Source organism: Neophocaena asiaeorientalis, unplaced genomic scaffold (genome assembly GCF_003031525.2).
Source record: "Neophocaena asiaeorientalis asiaeorientalis breed wild unplaced genomic scaffold, Neophocaena_asiaeorientalis_V1.1 scaffold573, whole genome shotgun sequence".
In the NCBI taxonomy this organism is placed as follows: domain Eukaryota; kingdom Metazoa; phylum Chordata; class Mammalia; order Artiodactyla; family Phocoenidae; genus Neophocaena; species Neophocaena asiaeorientalis.
The window spans coordinates 342,480-361,647 of record NW_020172453.1 but is presented as its reverse complement, the minus strand read 5'-3'; the positions used below and the strand labels follow the sequence as shown (position 1 = coordinate 361,647).

Genomic DNA, 19,168 nt, shown 5'->3' with positions numbered 1-19,168 from the left:
AGCACAGTACCTTTGCTGTGTTCTCTGAGGTTTCTGTAGTTGAGGGACAGCTGTCAAAGTCCCCTGAGAGGGCATCAATGGGGTCTTGGGCATCTGCAGGTTTCTGAGATTTTAACAAATAACCATCAGGGAAGAAGCACAAGGCAAAGATGCTACGTAGGACATTTCCCCACATCCCTGAAAATATGTTTGTTTAATATAAAACCTTGCTGACGTTATTTTCCTAACAGCCTAGTGTATTACAAAAGAGATATTAAAACAGGAAAATCTTGCCAGCTCTATTTTTTTCTACTGTTTTATACAAGTTGCTTAGTATTCTCTGAGCTTTGATTTTCTAACCTGGAAAATGGAACTGCCTAGCTTGAATGGACTTGGGAAGACAGAAATAATACACTCTTACACACATGCCTTGGCATCCCACCAAGCACAAGGTAGGCATTCAGTGAATTTCAGATTTCTAAAATGTAAAAGTCGCAGCTAGAGTTTAAAAAAATTTTTTTTATGGAGATACGCGGATACGGTATTTACCTTTGATGCCTCGGGTTTCTTTGTAGGTGGCGTCGCTGATTTGCCCTTAGAAACAAAGCAGACTCCTGGTTAAACAAATTTTTGTAAAGGTTTACTTAGGTGTAGTCAGTATTTATATAATCTCTTATCCAGTGACTTGAAATGGAGTTCAGTCAGCCCCCTGCATCTGTGGATTCTGCACTGGCAGATTCAACCAACTGGCAGATCGAAAATATTTAGGGAAATAAAATTCTAGAAAGTTCCAAAAAGCAAAATTTGAATTTTCCACATGCAGGCAACTACTTACACGGCACTTACATTGTATTAGGTATTCTAAGTGACCTAGAGATGATTTAAAGTACAGAGGAGAATGTGTGTAGGGTTACATGGAAATACTATGCCATTTTATATAAGCGACTCGAGCATCCTCAGACATTGGTATCTGGGGGTCCTGGAACTAATGCCCCGTGGACACCAAGGGACGACTGTATAGATTTGCATAACTGATAAACCTGTGTCCCTATCATTTCCTCACCAGCTTTGCTTAACGACTACCCTATAACTATTTCAATAGCCTTGGAGAAAATGCAAGGGTGAGTCTTTTCCTAGAAGTGGAAGAAACACTATGTTAGCAACTTTGTCAGTCATTGTATAATTCTAGTTAAAATGTTACAAAAAGTAACTTGTGTTTTTATGTCTTATTTACTAATTTACTATATGCTCATCTACTATAGCTTATTACACTTGGAAAGGAATGGTCTATAGATAGATTTTTTTTCGGTGAAGATTACAAGGACAACTCATCAGGGATTTTTCCCATCTGCAAAGGCAAGGATACTAAATAATACACTTCCTAAAGAATACAGCAGAGTCACGGGCGACTATCAAAGCAGGGCGGATTCTAGCAGGACGCACAGCTGCTATTGTGACTATTCGACACAAGCGAGGAGGACACTGCAGCTGATAATATCCTATAAACCACAGCCATCACACCCCTCACGTGCATCAGTACAGAATGAGAAAGATGTAATTCACATTTCCTTGGGTTTTTTTTTTGGATGAACAGACCTGGAAAGGGTTATTTAACATCTAATGGACTTGCAAACTAAGAGCCAAATAGGAAGGGGTAGGGTACAGACCAGGTTGACCTAAGCGAAACTGGCTTCCATGTTAGAGACAAAGACAGAGACTTCTTGACAGAGTGCATTTAGATAGAGAAATAGGACTTGTGATTGGGAATATGGCTTTGTCTGTCTTCACTCTCAACAGCACAGGTGGTGTTGTAGGAGAAGAAAGAGGGACAGCAGGTCTTGGAGGGGTCGTATTTGCCCTATGAATTATTCCGATACTAGCTCTTTTTCTGTTCTCCTTCAACAGAGAAACTCTGCTTCAGTCAAGATTACAAATATCATTCTTATTATAGCCTTTTCTTGCAAGGAGAATTCATATACGTACATGCCACAGAATCACTGTTAAGCATCAGTGAGTGAATGAACATTATTCAACTCTCTATGCCACAGTGCCCAGCGCAGTAAACATCCAACAATACTGGCTCAAATAAATATTAAACAGAATTCTAGACAGCCTGCTCAGTGGGGACAGATTAAAAACATCAGTCATGTTACATTTTTATGCTATTGTTACAGTGTACCTCCTGTTCATTTCACGTGAGGTGTGAATCTCAAACGCTTTGGAGCATATATCCATCTAACCTAGACATTGCCCTCATTTACCTCCTTGTCATCATCCAAGAGATGTTGATATTTAGGTGGGATGGTGTCATCCCTTTCTCCCAGCTTGTCTCTGTGTTCAGCTTTCACTTTTTCCTGTAAACAGTGAACGTATATAATTACGATTCAGTTCCGCCTTCACTTAGAGAGTACATTCTAAAATGCAGCATTCAGCGTTTACTGGACTTTTCTGAGGCAAGAAAATAGGGTCTCTTTTAAATCTGTAAGCGAGAGAACAATGTCAACAGACTTTCAGTTGATGGAAACAAGTAAACCCAGTGCTTCTGTTTGTCAATCCACACCTATTAATTTTCTACCTGTATTTTAAATGGAAGTAAATGATTAAATAATTATCTTCAGAAACCATGGAAGGAGATAAAAACCCACAGTTATGAAATATCTTTCACTGTTTCACTTTTGAAGTAAAAAAATCAAGTTGCTGTACCTTGGCACTTAAGAGGTACTATTTACAACTTTGCCTCTTTATAAGGAGCCCTGAAGGACCACGACAGGAGCAAATCTGAAGGGACGTGCTGTTTGTTTGTGTTGCAGGTGAGCAAATACCTGCTGTTGAGTAAGCAGTACCCACCTCCCAGCATCCGTGCCTCAGTGGGACGTGGCTGGTCTCTCGGTCCTGGATTCAGGAACAGCTCCCCACCCCAGGGGTGGGGTACAGATTTTATTTTTCTGCATCATTATAATTTCATTTTTCAAATACAGGTTAAGTTCACCTCGATATTCCTATGACAGTGGTAGAATCGAGACCTAAGGATTCTTTGAAATGTCCTGTCTTTGAGACATAGATTTGTGTGGGACGTTACCTTTCTGGTTCCAAGCTAAATGGACTGTTAAGTACTGAATATTAAGTATAAATAAGTACACTTCTACATGTTGTACAAGATATATAGCATTCAGAGTCTGCACCTTGTGGACACCTCTGTGGTGCTGAACTCCTGGTCCAATGCAGTTAGTTTCGATAGCAGGGACGACTGCTAGGGAAGCCTCTGCCACTACATTTACACAACTTGTGAACCTAAAAAATGCACATGTGTGCATCAGATATGTATGATAAACTTACTGCCAGATACAACCAAGAAAAAATGTGGGAAGAGAATAAAATTAACAAAGCAGGGCTGGCTTTTCCATCATCACAAAGTCTAGCCTCATGAACAGGACGTTTGCCTGAATCTGTGCCATAGCACAGACCTCAGAGAGGAAAGAGACACGACATAGACCATGGAGTAGGAAAAAATTAGGCTGATGTTATCCAACCATTCACTGACTCCAGGCAAAGTCAGAGGCTGAAGTTATCCAACCGTTCACTGACTCCAGGCAAAGTCAGAGCGGGTTTTCCCCTTTGTGTGGAGGGTAGGGTATTCTGTGCTATAATAACTTTCAATTTTCACTTATTAATGATTTGTTTTTCTTTTACCTTGACTTTATCCTCTAGGGGTTTGTTCTCATCTGCATCAGGCTGTCTTTGCCCGAGACTGTCAGAAAGTTGATCCAGGGCATCGTCAAGTTCTTTGTCGTCACTCTGCTAAAAAGTAAATCTGAATCAGTCACTGGTTAGCCAAATGAGGTCACCTGTTGGAGTGCAGCCCTGACACTGCCGCTAAGACTTCTATAAGCTTATGGGGTTGTCACCAGGGAGATGGGCAGGTGGGCAGAGGCGCTGGATCGGCAATCCAACCCTTGTTTCTGAGGGTTTTTCTTCTCCCTCATCTTTCACTCTCAGCACTTGTCTGCACCTGTCTACCCTGCCCCACCCCTGGATGTCTTTCTCTTCTGAGAAAATAGGTCCCTCCCTAAAAAGATGGGGTTCCTGGCCTGATTTTTCTAGAAAATATGTCTTATGATGCTTTCAATGTATGTAACAGTATGTTCCCAGCAAAGAAAAGTCATATGAATTATGATAGCTTAGTTTACTCTTTGATTCCCAAGTGTATTCCTGTAAAGAAAGATTTATACCTAGTTTTAATGATATCTTCAAACAAAATATTAACACTAGAAACTGATGGGAAAAGTGATGGTAAAGGTGTCATTCTAAAACGTACCTGTGAAAGGCAAAAAGGCTTTTGATTGTGGACGTTTATTAATAGCCTCAATCACAGGGGCCCCTAGAATCTGAGTATTAAGAATTGAAGTGTAGGGCTTCCCTGGTGGCGCAGTGGTTGAGAGCCCGCCTGCCGATGCAGGGGACACGGGGTTTGTGCCCCAGTCCGGGAAGATCCCACATGCCGCGGAGCGGCTGGGCCCGTGAGCCATGGCCGCTGAGCCTGCGCGTCCGGAGCCTGTGCTCCGCAACGGGGGAGGCTACAACAGGGAGAGGCCCGCGTACCGCAAAAAAAAAAATCCGGGAACCAAAAAAAAAAAAAAAAAAAAAGAATTGAAGTGTAAATGGCAGCCTTCCTTTCTGTTGCACAGGGACTTCTGTCATTGTGGCTGTGTGTACATACACAGACACACACATAGACACATGGAGAGAGGGCATTTTACTGGTTTTAAGTGCTTCATTAGAGCCCAGGATTATAGCAGCTAATGGTGCTACCCACAGCTGGGTCTGGGCTTTGTCATTTGTGCCTCTGGATATTCTCAGATGATCCCACATTAACCCAACAGGATGAAAATTCACTCAGAATCGCAGAGTACAGCACTAAGTAAGCTTTGATGCTTCATCAAAAGGAAAGGAAGCATAGCTGACTTCACTAAAGCTACTTCATCTCCAACTAGCAAACGGGGCACTTCTTCTCAACCAAGGAGATGGGGATCTGGTTTAGGGCGATCTCTTTATCTTTTGATGTGCCGTGGTCTCCTGGATAATGTATAATTTGGTACTGCAAAGAAAATCAATCAAGGAAGTCTGGAAAAGCTTTGGTCCCACAGTCTTACCTCAGAACATGTAAATAATTAAAACAATATTGACACTAAGGTTCTTCTATTACTAGCATGAAAATGACAAGTTTTTACTGGTGTGAATGGGAGGAAGACAATGCTATTCCATGAGGAGTTTGTGAATTTTGGGGGCAGAGAGAAGCTCAAACACTGAGCAATTCCTTAAAGTAAGCTTGAGGTTAAATAGTGAGTAGTATTATAGCATGGATCAGGAAAAATACAAAGGAGGAGAACATCAATTATCAGGAAAGCTAAATACTTTTTAAAAATCTACTAATCTGAACACAATGCACATTATTGTACTTCAGTTCTAATAAAGCAACAATAATATTAAGCTCCTTCACTGTGTGTAAAATACTTTCACATACATTGTTTTATATATTTAATCATTTTAGATATTCTCTGTCATCTCCCTGTCTCACCAGTCTTACCTCTTCTGAAACGGACGGTGCCTGTTCTTCCTAACAATTTTGTTGATTTTCATTTACTCTGAGGAGGAGTCCTATTTTCTTTCTCCTTGTTGTTGCTGCTGAAAAAAGTACTCATAAACTCTGTTGCTTACCGGAGTGTCTGGGGGTGGACCTGCAGAGTGGTTGGTTGGAGCTGGGGTTTGGGAAACCACTTCAGAGATGACAGCTGAAAGTTTAGCATCTTCCAATTGCTTTTGTAAGAAAACAAACAAACAAAAAGATTTTGACCAGTAATATGGTGTATGCAAATTATGCCCACATACCATCTCTTAAATACAACTCCCAGTATAGCTTTTTGATTGTTTTTCTCTTGATCCAAATGGAAGCACAGCAACACAGCATCTTAAGAGCCATTTTTATTCTACGTCCTATTCCACACGTTATTTTATACAATTTCCTATTCCCATTTATTATCCTAAACGTTCAACAAGCCACTGATTTAGAGTACTGTAGTTTATACATTTCTTGTTGCACGTTTAGGTTGTCTGGAGTTTTCAGCTTTCTTCTCTGTAATTAATTGCTCTGAATAAGTTCTAGAAGTGGCTCTTTTTATGGTGCTAGCTATATTCTGCCAAGGGCCCTCTCAGAGTTGCTAGAAATTCACAGTGCCACAAGCAACGAATGGCCATGCCTGTTTCCCATGGCCTTGCTTGCCTAAATTAGAGATTTATCACATTTTAATTCTGATCATGTATTAGGTATAAAATTATGTGCTACTATTGCTTTAATACTTGGTATATGGGATGAAGAAGCTTCAGTTGTATCATTTTTTTCTTAATGTTAAATGGTATATTATTCTAGAATCTTTCTGAAATAATGATTTCTTTTCTCATTTTAAAGAAACACTGAATCTGTCATTTATGTTCATTTCTGGATTTCTTTCCCATTGGCCTGTGGCTTCGCTTTCTGAATCAGAACTGTATTTTTTGTCATTACTGTTAATAAATCCTGGTGTTTAGTTGGGTTAATCTTCCCTAGAAATACTGAAAAATGCTTTTCAGTATTTTTTCATATTTTTATGCATTTATTTTTCAAATGTATTGGACAACTCAATTTTAAATTCTCTTTTCATAGGTATACATGATAGAGTGCATGCTCATTGGTTCAATTAGCTACACGGTCGAAAACATCCAATGTGCTGGACCAGTATTTCAAATGGAACACATTTTTTACGGCTACAGTGGGTTGAGGGCCATTAATTTTGTGATTGTTTCCTCAGCTCCCACATCAGGTTCTAAGTCACAAGTTTCCATTTATTTCTGCTACCCTAAAAGTACGGAAATAAAACCAGGAATCTCAGAAGACTTACAAGAGATGAAGTGCTTGGGGGAACGGCGAAGTCCTTGGACAAAGCATCAAGGAGGAAGTCTTCACTCAAGGGCTGCAAAGAACCAGGAAATGTATCAACAAACACCACCTCATCAGTCTCTTCAAAATGTTGTCACTGTTTATATGCTGATCAACTCATTCCACAGAAAGCTGTGCCCTCCCCGCATTAACCATCAGGGCCAAAGGAGAGAGAGACACTCAGAGAAAACTGGCTTGCTTACTGGGAGTGGTTCCTTGGGCTCCTTTGGCAGTCGTGGTTTTCCATCTTTATCCTATGCAGGGGGACAGAAACATGGCATTGAGTCATTTCACGTGTATCCTACGTATGCACCTTGTAAACATTATAAGAGGTCGACAGGTTATACCTGATGATATTGTACATTACAAATTTGATTCATCATTTCAGGAAACAGATCCTCTCACCAGGAAATATCCTCTGATTAGCTCACGTCAACAAACAGCTGGCACACATCGGGCATTCCCTAGGCACGGGGGCTGCAAACGGATAGAGCGTGGCTTGCCAACCTCAGAAGCCCACACTACTGTAGGGGGAGCACGTGAACAGTTAATGTAGTGCGTGGCACGTGGGGCTGTGACAGTGTGCACAGGACACTGAGGGAGCACGCGGATGAGACCCTCACCTGCCTGGGGAGTGGGCTTTGCACAGGTTGCCTTGAAAAAGCTGGTTAACTGTAGAGGCAGCACATCCTGAATTACCTCTGCGCCAAGCCCTCTACTAAGCACCGGGAATACCACAGAAAGTAGGACAGACAAATCCCTGCCCTCAGGGAGCTCACCCTGAGGCTCAGATGATGCCAACCTTCAAATGACTCTGAGTGCCACTTCTGAGTAACAGGACAAAATCGCTAAGGCATTTGGGGCTCTTTAGTAAAAGAAGATTTATAAATAGATGGTAAATCCCATGTATCTACACGCGCAAAAAGAAGTGCAAGATTCTCTCTTTAAACACAGAGTTAACCCCTTGGAAGACATGGGGGTTAGGGGCACGGACCTCCCAAGCAGTCAAAAATCTGTGTATAATTTATACTCGGCCCTCTGTATCTGTGGTTCTGCATCCATGAATTCAACCAACTGCAGAAGGTATAGTGCTGTAGTGTTACTACTGAAAAAAATCCGAATATAAGTGGACCCACACAATTCAAACCTGTGTTGCTCCAGGGTCAACCGTGTACTTCTCCTGATAAACTGGTCAAGGTGTTTTTTGTTTTGTTAAAATTCAAGGAGATGCAATGGTTGAGAGTATCACCAGCTTCCCTTTTGACAAACTCCTTTACCCCTATTTCCACCTCCTCTGCACGTTCACATATACCTTCTGACCACTGTTCAGTGAGGAGGGAAACAGCCTGAGGCTTGCTCTCCACCATCCTTTAGCTGCAAAGGCAGCACATTTCCCAAGTGACACACAGGAGCAGGGGCGAGGGCACGTCTGCTCCACACTCAAACTGAGATCATCCCGTGTCTGGAAGGGGGAACCTGTGGTCTACCCTCAGGGAGCTGAATCTATTGAAGAGGCCTGATGGGAGCGGAGCTGAAGAAGAACAACATAGGATTTAAACAAGAGATCAAGCCAGCACCTGGAAATGCTATAAAGCTACAGGTAAGTAGTAATGGGTGGGATCAACAAGTTCAGAGAAGGATGAAACTACCGCAGAATAGAGCGGTCAGGAAAGCTAATCAGCTGCATTCTTAAAAACTGCTACTAAAATTCAGCAAGAGGAGAGAGAAAGTAACCAACCTCCTACTCTGAAGAGTTACGGGCACGTGACCAGCCTTTTTTCAAATGTGACAGCTGCTTAAGGGCTACATAGTCTAAGAACCTTGCAAACGAACAAGCCGAAATGAATAGGAAGTCCATGGTTTCAACTGACTTGTGAAATGCAGAAAGGAAGCGGACTAAAGGTATCCAGAATAATAAACTTTCAATCAGGGAGAGCTCAGTATAGTTCCTGCCTTTGCCAAATAAATGGACTGGTACACCTGCTGCATACGAGGAGCATCAATCTGATTTTCCTGCATCATCCATGAAGTGGCATATCTCTTAAGTAGCGGCCTCCCCCTTGTTACTTGGTCTGTACAAGCTACGTTCAAAATAAAAGAAATGGGTCAATTTATCACTATATTCAGTGTCAAGTAGGCTCTCTTATTTGTCAACTTATATTTAAGGTTTGTAAATCTTTCCTCAGGAAGTGATTGTTGCTCATTTTGGTTTTCCTATCTGTATGAAGGTTTCCTAAGTTTTCTCTGCTTCTGGTATTCTAACAAGCCACCTATTAGACAGGCAAAAATTAGGTAGTTAAGACATTATATTTCTTTCACCTAAGGGAGGAGTAAAAGGCCACTTAGGAATATTTTAGTTTCATAGCTGGTGTGCAAACAGGATATTAGTGAACTGATACTATTTGGTGTAGAAATACTAAGAAACGTGATCTTTATGTCCCAGGTCTGTTCGCATGTCCCTTTTTCATGTATATGAAATTCAATATAAATTAAAATAAATTAGAAAAAGATCCCAGCCTGTTTACCTTGACCTCTTCTAATCTATAATCAGGAGGAATTGTTTCTTCTTTTTCACCAAGTTTTTCACGATCTTCTTCTTTGGCTTTCTCCTGAATAAAAATGAAACCATCTTCATTGTTAATACATCTTTTTCTCATAAAGTGGATGCCTGAGTGACTACATTTGAGGTCAACAAATCCATTGTTAGGTTCCTACAGCAACTCCATCTTTGACACTGTATCCTGGTTTAGCAGGCTCAGACAGCACCACTTTTAGCCTGCTGGGCTAAGAGGCAGTCGTGAGGAGCGGTAGAGGCAGTGCCTCTTCTCTCCTGACTCCTCAGCAGTGGAATTGCAGGTGGACAAGGTGAGACTCAGAACTCTGATACGTGCACGCCAGCCATCCACTGCTGCACCTAAACACTGATGCTCACTCAGGGTTTGCTTACTAAACAGGACATGCACAATAACAGAGAAAGACAGCTGGTCATGTGTTGTAGGAAATTTTAAAAAATGACTGAGTTATCTGGGGAGTCAGGGCGATCAGCGATAGTTCTTTTCTAGCAGTATCCGAGCTGCCATTACCTTGACTTTATCCTCCACGGGCTTTCCAACTTCTGGACCAGCTTCCTTTATCCCCAGGCTTCCAGCCAAGGCTTCTACAGCATCACGTGGCCCCATGCCCTTCTAAAAGCACATCACGGGGTACACTAAGTAGGTGGTTAAGCATTCCTTTTAAAAGAGACTACAACAAACAATTCAGATGGGCATAGCCTTATTTCAGGCCTAGAGAAGAAGCACATGTCATCTTTTAATAATCTAAAAAATCAACTGAATTAGAATCTACGTTTAAAAATCCTGAAGTGTTAAAAGTTAGAGCAAGTTTCTTATGTTAAACATTAAGTGTATGCAATTCATGTACTGACACTGAGAAACTTTTAAGATCTAACCCGCGTTTTGGTTCAGAAATTAGGAAGTTAAGAGACTGGGTAACACCACACAGAAGCTGAAAGCCAGGAAAGAAGAAAGAAGTGATCTTTATGTGACTGTTTTAGAGATGGCACAGGAAAGCTTTCAGAAAAGCCCTTGAGAGGACACTCTTCCCAGTGAAACAGCTGGGCCCCGGAGGCAGTGGCTTCAGCTGAGCCTCTACTGAGGCACAGAAGCTTGTGTTCTCTATGTGGCTTCTACTGGTCAGAGTGGATTCACGCCAGTTCAGGTGACGGCCTGTGACTTATTAACCCGAGTGGCCCAATGAGAACAGTCTACCTGGGGTCCAGTTGTTGAAAATGAAATGTGCTCCCTGTGATATAGTGAGCTCTGACCACAGTGGTATTTAAAATGAAACTGGACGAACACAGAACATTAATGGCATAAAGAGAAAATAAAGGATAAGTTATGTTTGGGCTAAAGAGAGGACTAGATCCAGCTTTTTCCAAACCACAGGTCATGATCCATACATGATGAGCTCTTAAAATCAATTTAGTAGTTCATGGTCAGGACTCTTTTTAAATGAAGAATATAAAATAGAATGCATCGTACATACCAAGGATAAGTATCATTTACTAAACTATTGTTCTACTGTGTGGGTCCTGGGTTGCAGAATCCATGCATTTCCAACTCTGGTCTTGGTCAAAAGTGTGAAAGCTCCTGAATTAGTCTCAAAGATTATTCTTATTGTAAAAGAATATGACTTCACATGGAGTACATATTGGAATTTTAGAGTAAAAGCGTCTTTCTGTTTTATACAGATTAGCCATCGTCCTAAGAAAAGTGTTGCTAAGCTGCACCTCAAAAGTAAAGATCACCAGTGAAAAAAGGGCCGTCGAGTGGAAAGTGATTTATCACCATCTAGTGGTTGGACACTGAATAGATTTTATTCTGGGGGGGGCAACAAACATCCCTGATGTTTCCAACCTGCTTGGGATTGTAACTAAGAGCTGCAGCGGTCCCCAAGCCTTAGCCAAGCAATCTGATTGCTACCTGATCCAAGTCACCTGCTCACACTTCTGTTTTCTACTCTCGGCTGCAGAATCTTTGGAAACTACTGCTTCCCAAGCCTGTGCCCTTTGGCTCAAGAAATAAGTGAAACCGAGTTAGAAAAGCTAGGAGAAGCAGCAGTCTTAAGAGCTAAAGAATTTGGAAACAGGACCAATGACAAAAGCTTCTATTTTTTTTTTGCGGTACGCGGGCCTCTCCCGTTGCGGAGCACAGGCTCCGGACGCGCAGGCTCAGCGGCCATGGCTCACGGGCCCAGCCGCTCCGCGGCATGTGGGATCTTCCCGGACCGGGGCACGAACCCGTGTCCCCTGCATCGGCAGGTGGACTCTCAACCACTGCGCCACCAGGGAAGCCCCAAAGCTTCTATTTTTGTTGTCAAGTTCAGAACTAGAACTCAGGTCTTCGGATTTGCTCAATAAACTTTCTTTTTCTACAACAAGAACTGCAGAGGGCAGACGTTCATCTCCTTCCCCTGGGCTTTCTGTTTCCTTTTGCTCACTGATCCTCCAGCCTCTCTTGAGTTCTCTGACCTTTATCACACTCTGCGGCTATTCTTTCTGGCTCCCATGGGTGTCACAGTCCCAGAAATGCCAACTGACCTCAGTGATGATAAACTCGGCAACTGTGGTAACCAGAGTTGGTGGAGTAGAGGCCCAGGAAAGGCAGTCAGAGAATAGAAAAACAAGAGCTCTTTTTTTTATTTTTTTCCTCTCCATTAAAAATCCAATGCTCAACTCTCTACAGTCAGGATAAAGCTGGAAAGGAACTAACTCGGCTCTAAGGCCCTGGCAGTCACAGTTGACACAACAGGTAGATGACACATGTTTAGGTCACAAGAGTTCTGCCCTGGAATATTGGCTACTGTCTTTTTGATGCCAATCACTGCCTCTGTGCCTACTTCCTCCACCAGTCTCTTCCCAGATTCTCTCTTCCTCTCCTGTTCTTTACCACTGTGGCCTGTGCCTGAATACCACAATGTAAAAGTTTTTGGAGGGTACCCTGAGACTCTCCCAACCAAATAAAAAGGAGGTCACGTCCTAAGGCAGGAGGGAGACCCTGGACTTGCAGCTGGCAGCCAGGATTTCCCTGGCAGGAAGCAGCCACTCAGGGTACCCAGGACTCTTGTCCTGCATCTTCTTCAAGGCCCTCTTCTCTCAAACAACTAAATGCACATACCCCAATACCTGAAGGGCTCCACACCTCTGTGCTGGGCTGTCCTGGGTTTGCTGGTCTCCCCAGGAAAACAGTGCTGTTCCCACTTCTCAGCAGGATCCTGTCCTCCACCTGCAAACCTTTTCGAGTTCCCTAGAAAGCAGCTCCTTCACCCATGTTCCTGCTGCCCTTTTCCCATATGAGAATGATCAAACTAAACTGTAAGCCTGAACCTGGCCCATATCCAAACTAGACCTGAAGCGGGCTGAGAGCAGGGGCCATATCTTACATCTCAGCTGAGGTTCTGAAAGGTTAAGTGAATTGCTCAAGGTCAACTCGAAGTTCATTTCCCTCGTTTATAAGAGAGACATGATCAGAACAGCCTTCACAGTGTCCTTGTGAAAATTTAATGAGAAGATATTGCAAAGCATCTAGAACAAGTTTAGTTACTCAGAGTGTAGATTCACTAAGTCTGTACTAACGAGAAACATAGTTCCATCAGCTGTTATTCTCTGAGTCAGATTCTACCTGCTAATGGAAACAAAACTCACTGAGTTCCAAAGAAAACAGATTCAACTAGTTAAGTATCATACTTTATAGAAAAATTAGAAAGTGAGAGAGAGGCAAGAAAAGAAGGAAGGGGAAAGGAAGTGAGTCCACCTGTCTCCCTTCAGTTGCGAGAGGAGTCATGATGACAAAGGTACAGATGATTCCACCGGGAGAGTCAATAAAAAGTAATATCAGGCTATTTGTGGGACACCAAATCAGCTTGAAAGACACAGGAATGTGAAGAAGCATGATTAACCACAGTAGCCGAGGAGCTAGAAACAATTTCAGAAGGTCAAAACAAAACAAAACAGTTTGCAGCAGTTGAATTAAAAATTTAAATCTAGCCTGAGTTTCTAGCTCCTCCCAGAAGCCTAAACAGAGGATAATATAGCTATCTAAGATTTTATTTTTATTTTGTTAGAATAAAGTAATATGATGGTAATACACAGCAGAAAGGGCAGGGGAGGAAGAACATTACTTTCTCAAGACATTTCTCAGTGCCCAGAGGACCACTCACCTCCGAGGCTGACGGGGGCGGGGCTGACTGCACACAACACAAGGAGGTCCGAGGCACGGCCGCTTCCACAGGAGTAGGGGCAGCAGTCTGAGACTCCTGCAGAAAGAAGCAGGTACAATGACGAATTTTTAGAAATTTATTAAGACTGAACAATGATAGACCAACAATACAGTCTGCTACACCATATGCTGTGAGCGTGACTTTCTTGAATGCCCAAGGATTTTGAGCAGTAAATAAGTCAAGCCATGTTGAAACTCTTCAGCTACCATTACTTCACCTTGGTTTCACCTCTTCCCTTAGGTAGGTTACTAAACCTCTCTGATACAGTTTCCACATCTGCAAAATGAGGACAATTAGAGTACCTACATCTCAAGGGTTGATAGGGGCCTTGAATGAGATAAAACAGGCTGAGTGCTTTGCATAGTACCTGGGAACACAGTAAGCTCAGTGAATTTTATCAACTATTATTATTTATATTATTTGCCATCATATAATATGTAACAATAATACCAATTATAAATGCAATACAATATTTCATTTAAAGACCTCATTTTTACATATCTAAGAGCACCCTGTAAATTGGAAATAGCTACGTACAAATGCAAGGTAGTAAGACTATCCCAGGGGTTCTAAAAGTGAGGTCCCTGGATCAGCAGCCTCAGCGCTACCAGGGAACTTGTTAGAAATCCAAATTCTTCTTCCCCACCTCAACATACTAAATCGGGAATTCTGGGTTTGGGACCCAGTAATGTGTGCCTTAACAAACACTCCACGTCATCCTGATGTGTACTGAAGTTTGAGAATCACTGTGCTATTTTGTTACAAGAGTAAAATTTCAAACAGATTGCTTTTAATCCAGACATTTATGGAAGCCTATCCTGTATGCAAGGTGCTCAGCAGATGACCATTAATAGGGCGTGAGCTCTTCTTTCAAGGAATTTACTATTTAAAAATATGTATAAATGTTAGAAGTAAAGACCAGTGCAGCTAAAATCTTGTTTGCAACATGCCTCAACAGGGATATATAAAGAAAGCATGACAGACCTCCCTGGTGTGTTGTATTCTGCTTAACAAGAGTTGGAAGGGTGGTAAGGTTGGGGAGGGAAATGCAGGAGACAAAGGCCATATTTTAGCTGAGCCTTAAAGGGATGACTACGATTTTAGTTGATCTAGAATTTGGAGAGGTTATTCTATGCAGAAGGAACCATATGAGAAAAGCCTTGGAAAACACACAAGTACTTACAATCTGAGTTTAGTGATAGGGGGACACATCTTGGCATGAAAGGAAGCTGGGGCCCAAATACATGAGCAGGAACTTTTTTGTAGGGAATGGGAACTCCTGAGGGTTGGAGCAGGGGAATGTTGTGGCTACAAACATGCTTGAGAAAGAATAATGCCGGTGGACATATGGGATGGGCTGGAAGGAGACCAAAGACACAGGCCATTGCCATCTTGAGGTGACAAGTGATGACAACTTTAACTAGGTCAGTTACAGAAGCAGGAATGGAAAGAAAAGCATGGGTGTGAATATCTTCCTGAAGGAATAATTAACTAAAGGACTTAAACTGCAAGAATATGAGGGTCAGCCCGGGAAAATAAAGCACATCCAGAAACAGGCAAGATGAAAACTGCATGTGAAAAAAGATGGCAAGATGGGCCTTTTTATCAGCCACTTCCTGTTAAAAGTTTTGGTCTCACATTTTTAAGATTATAGACAAACATTAAAAAACAACAAAAACTGGCGATTTTTATTTTTAGAAACGTACTTCTGTTTTTTCAGTTGGCTTAGACTGTTTTTCTTTACACTTAGATTGGTCAAGATCTTCTGAAAGTTCATCAATGAGTTCTGATTCACTCAGGGGCTGTAACATAAGAAATATTATATAATATGAAGAAAATTATTTTTACTTTGATAAAAGAAAAAAGCTTTCATAGAGAAAAAGGTTTTCTGGTAAACACATATTATGTCATATCTTAGGATCTAAAACCAAAAGTTAATTTATACAGGGTATATGTTTCATTTATCAATGTAAGGTAAGTGTCATGCAACAAATAAGGAATACTAAACACCTCAGTATCACAAACATGTTAATGGTTTATTTAGTTAAAAGTTTTCCTGATACTTCAATTTCAGAGTAATTTTGCTCAAATAAGATTGCCTGTTTGTTCCAATGAAGATCTTTATCGTTTTTCCTTATGTGATGGTTTTTTCTACTTCCAGCGACTCTCCTTATGAATAAGTCAGAGGAAACATAGATCATATACTCCTTCCCTATGACTACATGCAGTTTTGGCAGGAAAGTTCTGCTATCCCTAGTTCCTTCAGGTGAAGTGGTATTATTCATTTCCTGTAATTAGTCAAAATCTCCACATGCTCTAATCTATGACAGAATGGCATGTAACTCAGAAGCTGCGCCCTAGGGTTGGATAGACAGTTTCGAGTCCTAGCCTCACTATTCCCTAGCTGTTTGACTTTGGGCTATTTACAGAATCCTTCTGTGTCTCAACTTCCTCACCTGTAAAATGGGAATAATAATAGTGCCTTCCTCATTCAGTGAGGACTCAAAATGATAACACACAACACCATTTAGTGTAGTGTCAGGCACATAGTAAGGGACTAATAAATGTAGTTGCTTAATATCATCATGATAGGTAACTATGCTGATGAACACCAAATTAAGTAAAGGCAGCATAGAACCATTAGAGCACCTGATGCTGTAATTAGGATCAAACCAAGTGCTAACAAGCTAATTTAAGGGCCCTCTTGATATCCGCTCCTAATGTCCAACGAACATCACCTGTAAATTTGTAATATTTTAGTAATAATTCATGAGATAAATAATCATTAAAATATGTGAAAAAGAGTCAGAGATCTAAGCCAGGTGTTGCTGTCAAAAGTTCTTCTCACCTTAATAGTAGGCTGGCATGCAAGTCTCTACAGTGAGATCTGGTCTGTCAAAATTATCTGTTTATACCTTACAGTTCTATTGTTTTCTAAGTATCAAAAAACACTTATTTCCTAACCTTGGGTTTTTCTTCAACATCTGGCAAGAGTGGTTTTCCATCTTTATCCTGTAAAATGAAATTAAAAATACATTTAAAATGAATAGAAAATTTTGCTTTCTTGTCCCATTAAGTTTGTTTTAGAAATTCCAGGATTTGAGAGGAGATTGTTTTCTTTTTTGCCATATATCTGAGTGAGTTTGTGTTTCAAATTAATGTTTTTATAAAGTATCAGAATAAGGAGTTGAGCTGTAAAAATCAAGAAACCAAATGCTATAAAATATAATGCAATTACTTTTCTTTAAAAGTTACTGAAGGGACTTCCCTGGTGGCACAGTGGTTAAGAACCCACCTGCCAAAATGCAGGGGACATGGGGAATTCAAGCCCTGGTCCAGGAAGATCCCACATGCTGCAGAGCAACTAAGCCCGTGTGCCACAATACTGAGCCCGCATGCCACAACTACTGAAGCCTGCATGCCTACAGCCCGTGCTCCACAACAAGAGAAGCCACCGCAATGGGAAACCCGTGCACCGCAACAAAGAGTAGCCCCTGCTCGCCACACCTAGAGAAAACCCGCGCAGGGCAACGAAGACCCAGTGCAGCCAAAAATAAATAAATAAATAAAATAAAATTTAAAAATTACTGAAAAATAATTTTCATCTTTTGGATAAGGAAGTAGAATTTTTAAAAATGTTCTTTGGCTAAAAAGATGCAGCTACATCAATGAAAGACTGAAAAAAGCTTCAATTTTCCAACCCAGGGTGAAGAGGTAAGATATCATTCCTATAAAACTGGTTTTTCAGAATTCACAATTTAGAATGTTTCTAAAAAATGAGAAACTTTCCATATATAAGCATTGTAGCTATTTTCTACCATATGTTTATGTGTATCATTTTAAAGATAAATTAAAATTTAAGTACAGGAATAAGTCCATCATCCTCACGTCAAACTGAAACCAACAATAACAAAACCATCTTCACTGAGGATACTGGTTAATCTTTGTATGTTTATCTACCACTTAGAAGATCTATGTGCTTTTATCCATATAGCAGTTAGAGAAATATTATTCCCAAATTATTCCTCTGCTTTAAGGTTAAGGACCTATGTCAAGCATGGTTAACAGCTGAAACACTTGAATTTGAGGGAATTTTAATGACCACACGGTCATTACTTAGGAAACCCTCTTTTAAAGGGTCCAACTGTAGAAGACAGAGAATAAAGCGTTCAGGGTCTTCAGAGTTAATATCAGACACGTCCTTAAGCATCATGGGGACAGACAGGACAAAATGCGATGCGAAGGCAGGAGGAGTGAGCTGCCGTCACGCACCGTGGCAAACAACGTACCGTGGCTGGTTTTAATCTATACTCTGGTGGGACTGTTCTCTCATCTTCACCACACTTCTTTAGTTTCTCTTCTTTGGCTTTTGCCTGAGGAAGGTGGAGAAAAAAAATAAGCATTTCGATAATACATGTGAAATAAGACATCACTTTATCCATGGGTGTCGTGGAGGAGACCAAATCAGATTAAAGTGCCCAGTGAGCAGTTAGGAGGAAGGCAGTGTAGGGTGACGGACAAAAAAACAACACAGCCAGGAATCCCGGGGAGGTGTCCCTGCCCTGTCTCTATGACCTTGGGAAGCCACCTAGGCTTTCTTCGGCTCAGTTTCTTGAGCTGTAAAATGGGGCTACTAAGAATCCTTACCTAGCTTGCTGACTTGTAAGGATCAGCAGAGAAAATTAAATAAGATATCCTCTGAAGAAAGGTAAGCACAGTGCACAAGCTGGCTGCAATTATTTTACAGCCTCCACCTGTCGTACTGAAAGAGGCAGTTATCTAAGGGGGAGAAAACAACCAAATCTCATGTATGCTAAACACGGTTCAGAAAGGGGAGAGGCATCCCATCACAATCTTGGCTGATCCAAGGATAATTAGTTTTCCCTTTTTAAAAAAAAAAAAAAAAACTTATTTATTTATTTTTGGCTGCATTGGGTCTTCATTGCTGTGTGTGGGCTTTCTCTAGTTGTGGCGGGCGGGGGCTACTCTTCTTTGTGGTGCGTGGGCTTCTCATTGCAGTGACTTCTGTTGTTGCGGAGCACGGGCTCTAGAGTACACACTCAGTAGTTGCGGCACATGGGCTTAGTTGCTCCACGGCATGTGGGATCTTCCCAGACCAGGGCTTGAACCCGTGTCCCCTGCATTGGCAGGAGGATTCTTAACCACTGCGCCACCAGGGAGGCCCTGGTCTTACTGCTTTTAAAAGAACTCCCTTCAGTAACACCAAGATGTCACTGGATTACTGAACCATGCACAACCAAATGCATTACAAATAAAAGTGCAGTTCCATGGCAGATCAGTGGCTTCTAGGATATAACATTTGATTTTAAACTCCTGGTGGGTAACGCAAAGTTCCATGATATGTAATAATTTGTACCTGTATCAAGGTACGGATTTAAATCACAAATCAAGGAGCTCCTGGGCACAAAAGTGTGTGTGCTG

General features: G+C 41.4%; 1 protein-coding gene across 7 annotated transcripts in view; it reads right to left on the bottom strand.

The window, feature by feature from the left end:
• The window catches only part of CAST (calpastatin), a 122,289-nt gene that overhangs the window by 13,347 nt on the left and 89,774 nt on the right, over positions 1-19,168 (bottom strand). For all 7 annotated transcript variants that reach the window (XM_024737676.1, XM_024737670.1, XM_024737671.1 and 4 more), the window contains 13 exons: positions 18,016-18,099; positions 16,691-16,738; positions 15,433-15,528; positions 13,667-13,762; positions 10,033-10,134; positions 9,475-9,558; positions 7,153-7,203; positions 6,912-6,983; positions 5,695-5,793; positions 3,670-3,777; positions 2,241-2,333; positions 529-573; positions 11-103 (listed from right to left, as the gene is read on the bottom strand). In XM_024737676.1, coding sequence (XP_024593444.1) covers positions 11-103; positions 529-573; positions 2,241-2,333; positions 3,670-3,777; positions 5,695-5,793; positions 6,912-6,983; positions 7,153-7,203; positions 9,475-9,558; positions 10,033-10,134; positions 13,667-13,762; positions 15,433-15,528; positions 16,691-16,738; positions 18,016-18,099 — 1,071 coding nt within the window. The remainder of the gene's footprint in view (positions 1-10; positions 104-528; positions 574-2,240; positions 2,334-3,669; positions 3,778-5,694; positions 5,794-6,911; positions 6,984-7,152; positions 7,204-9,474; positions 9,559-10,032; positions 10,135-13,666; positions 13,763-15,432; positions 15,529-16,690; positions 16,739-18,015; positions 18,100-19,168) is intronic.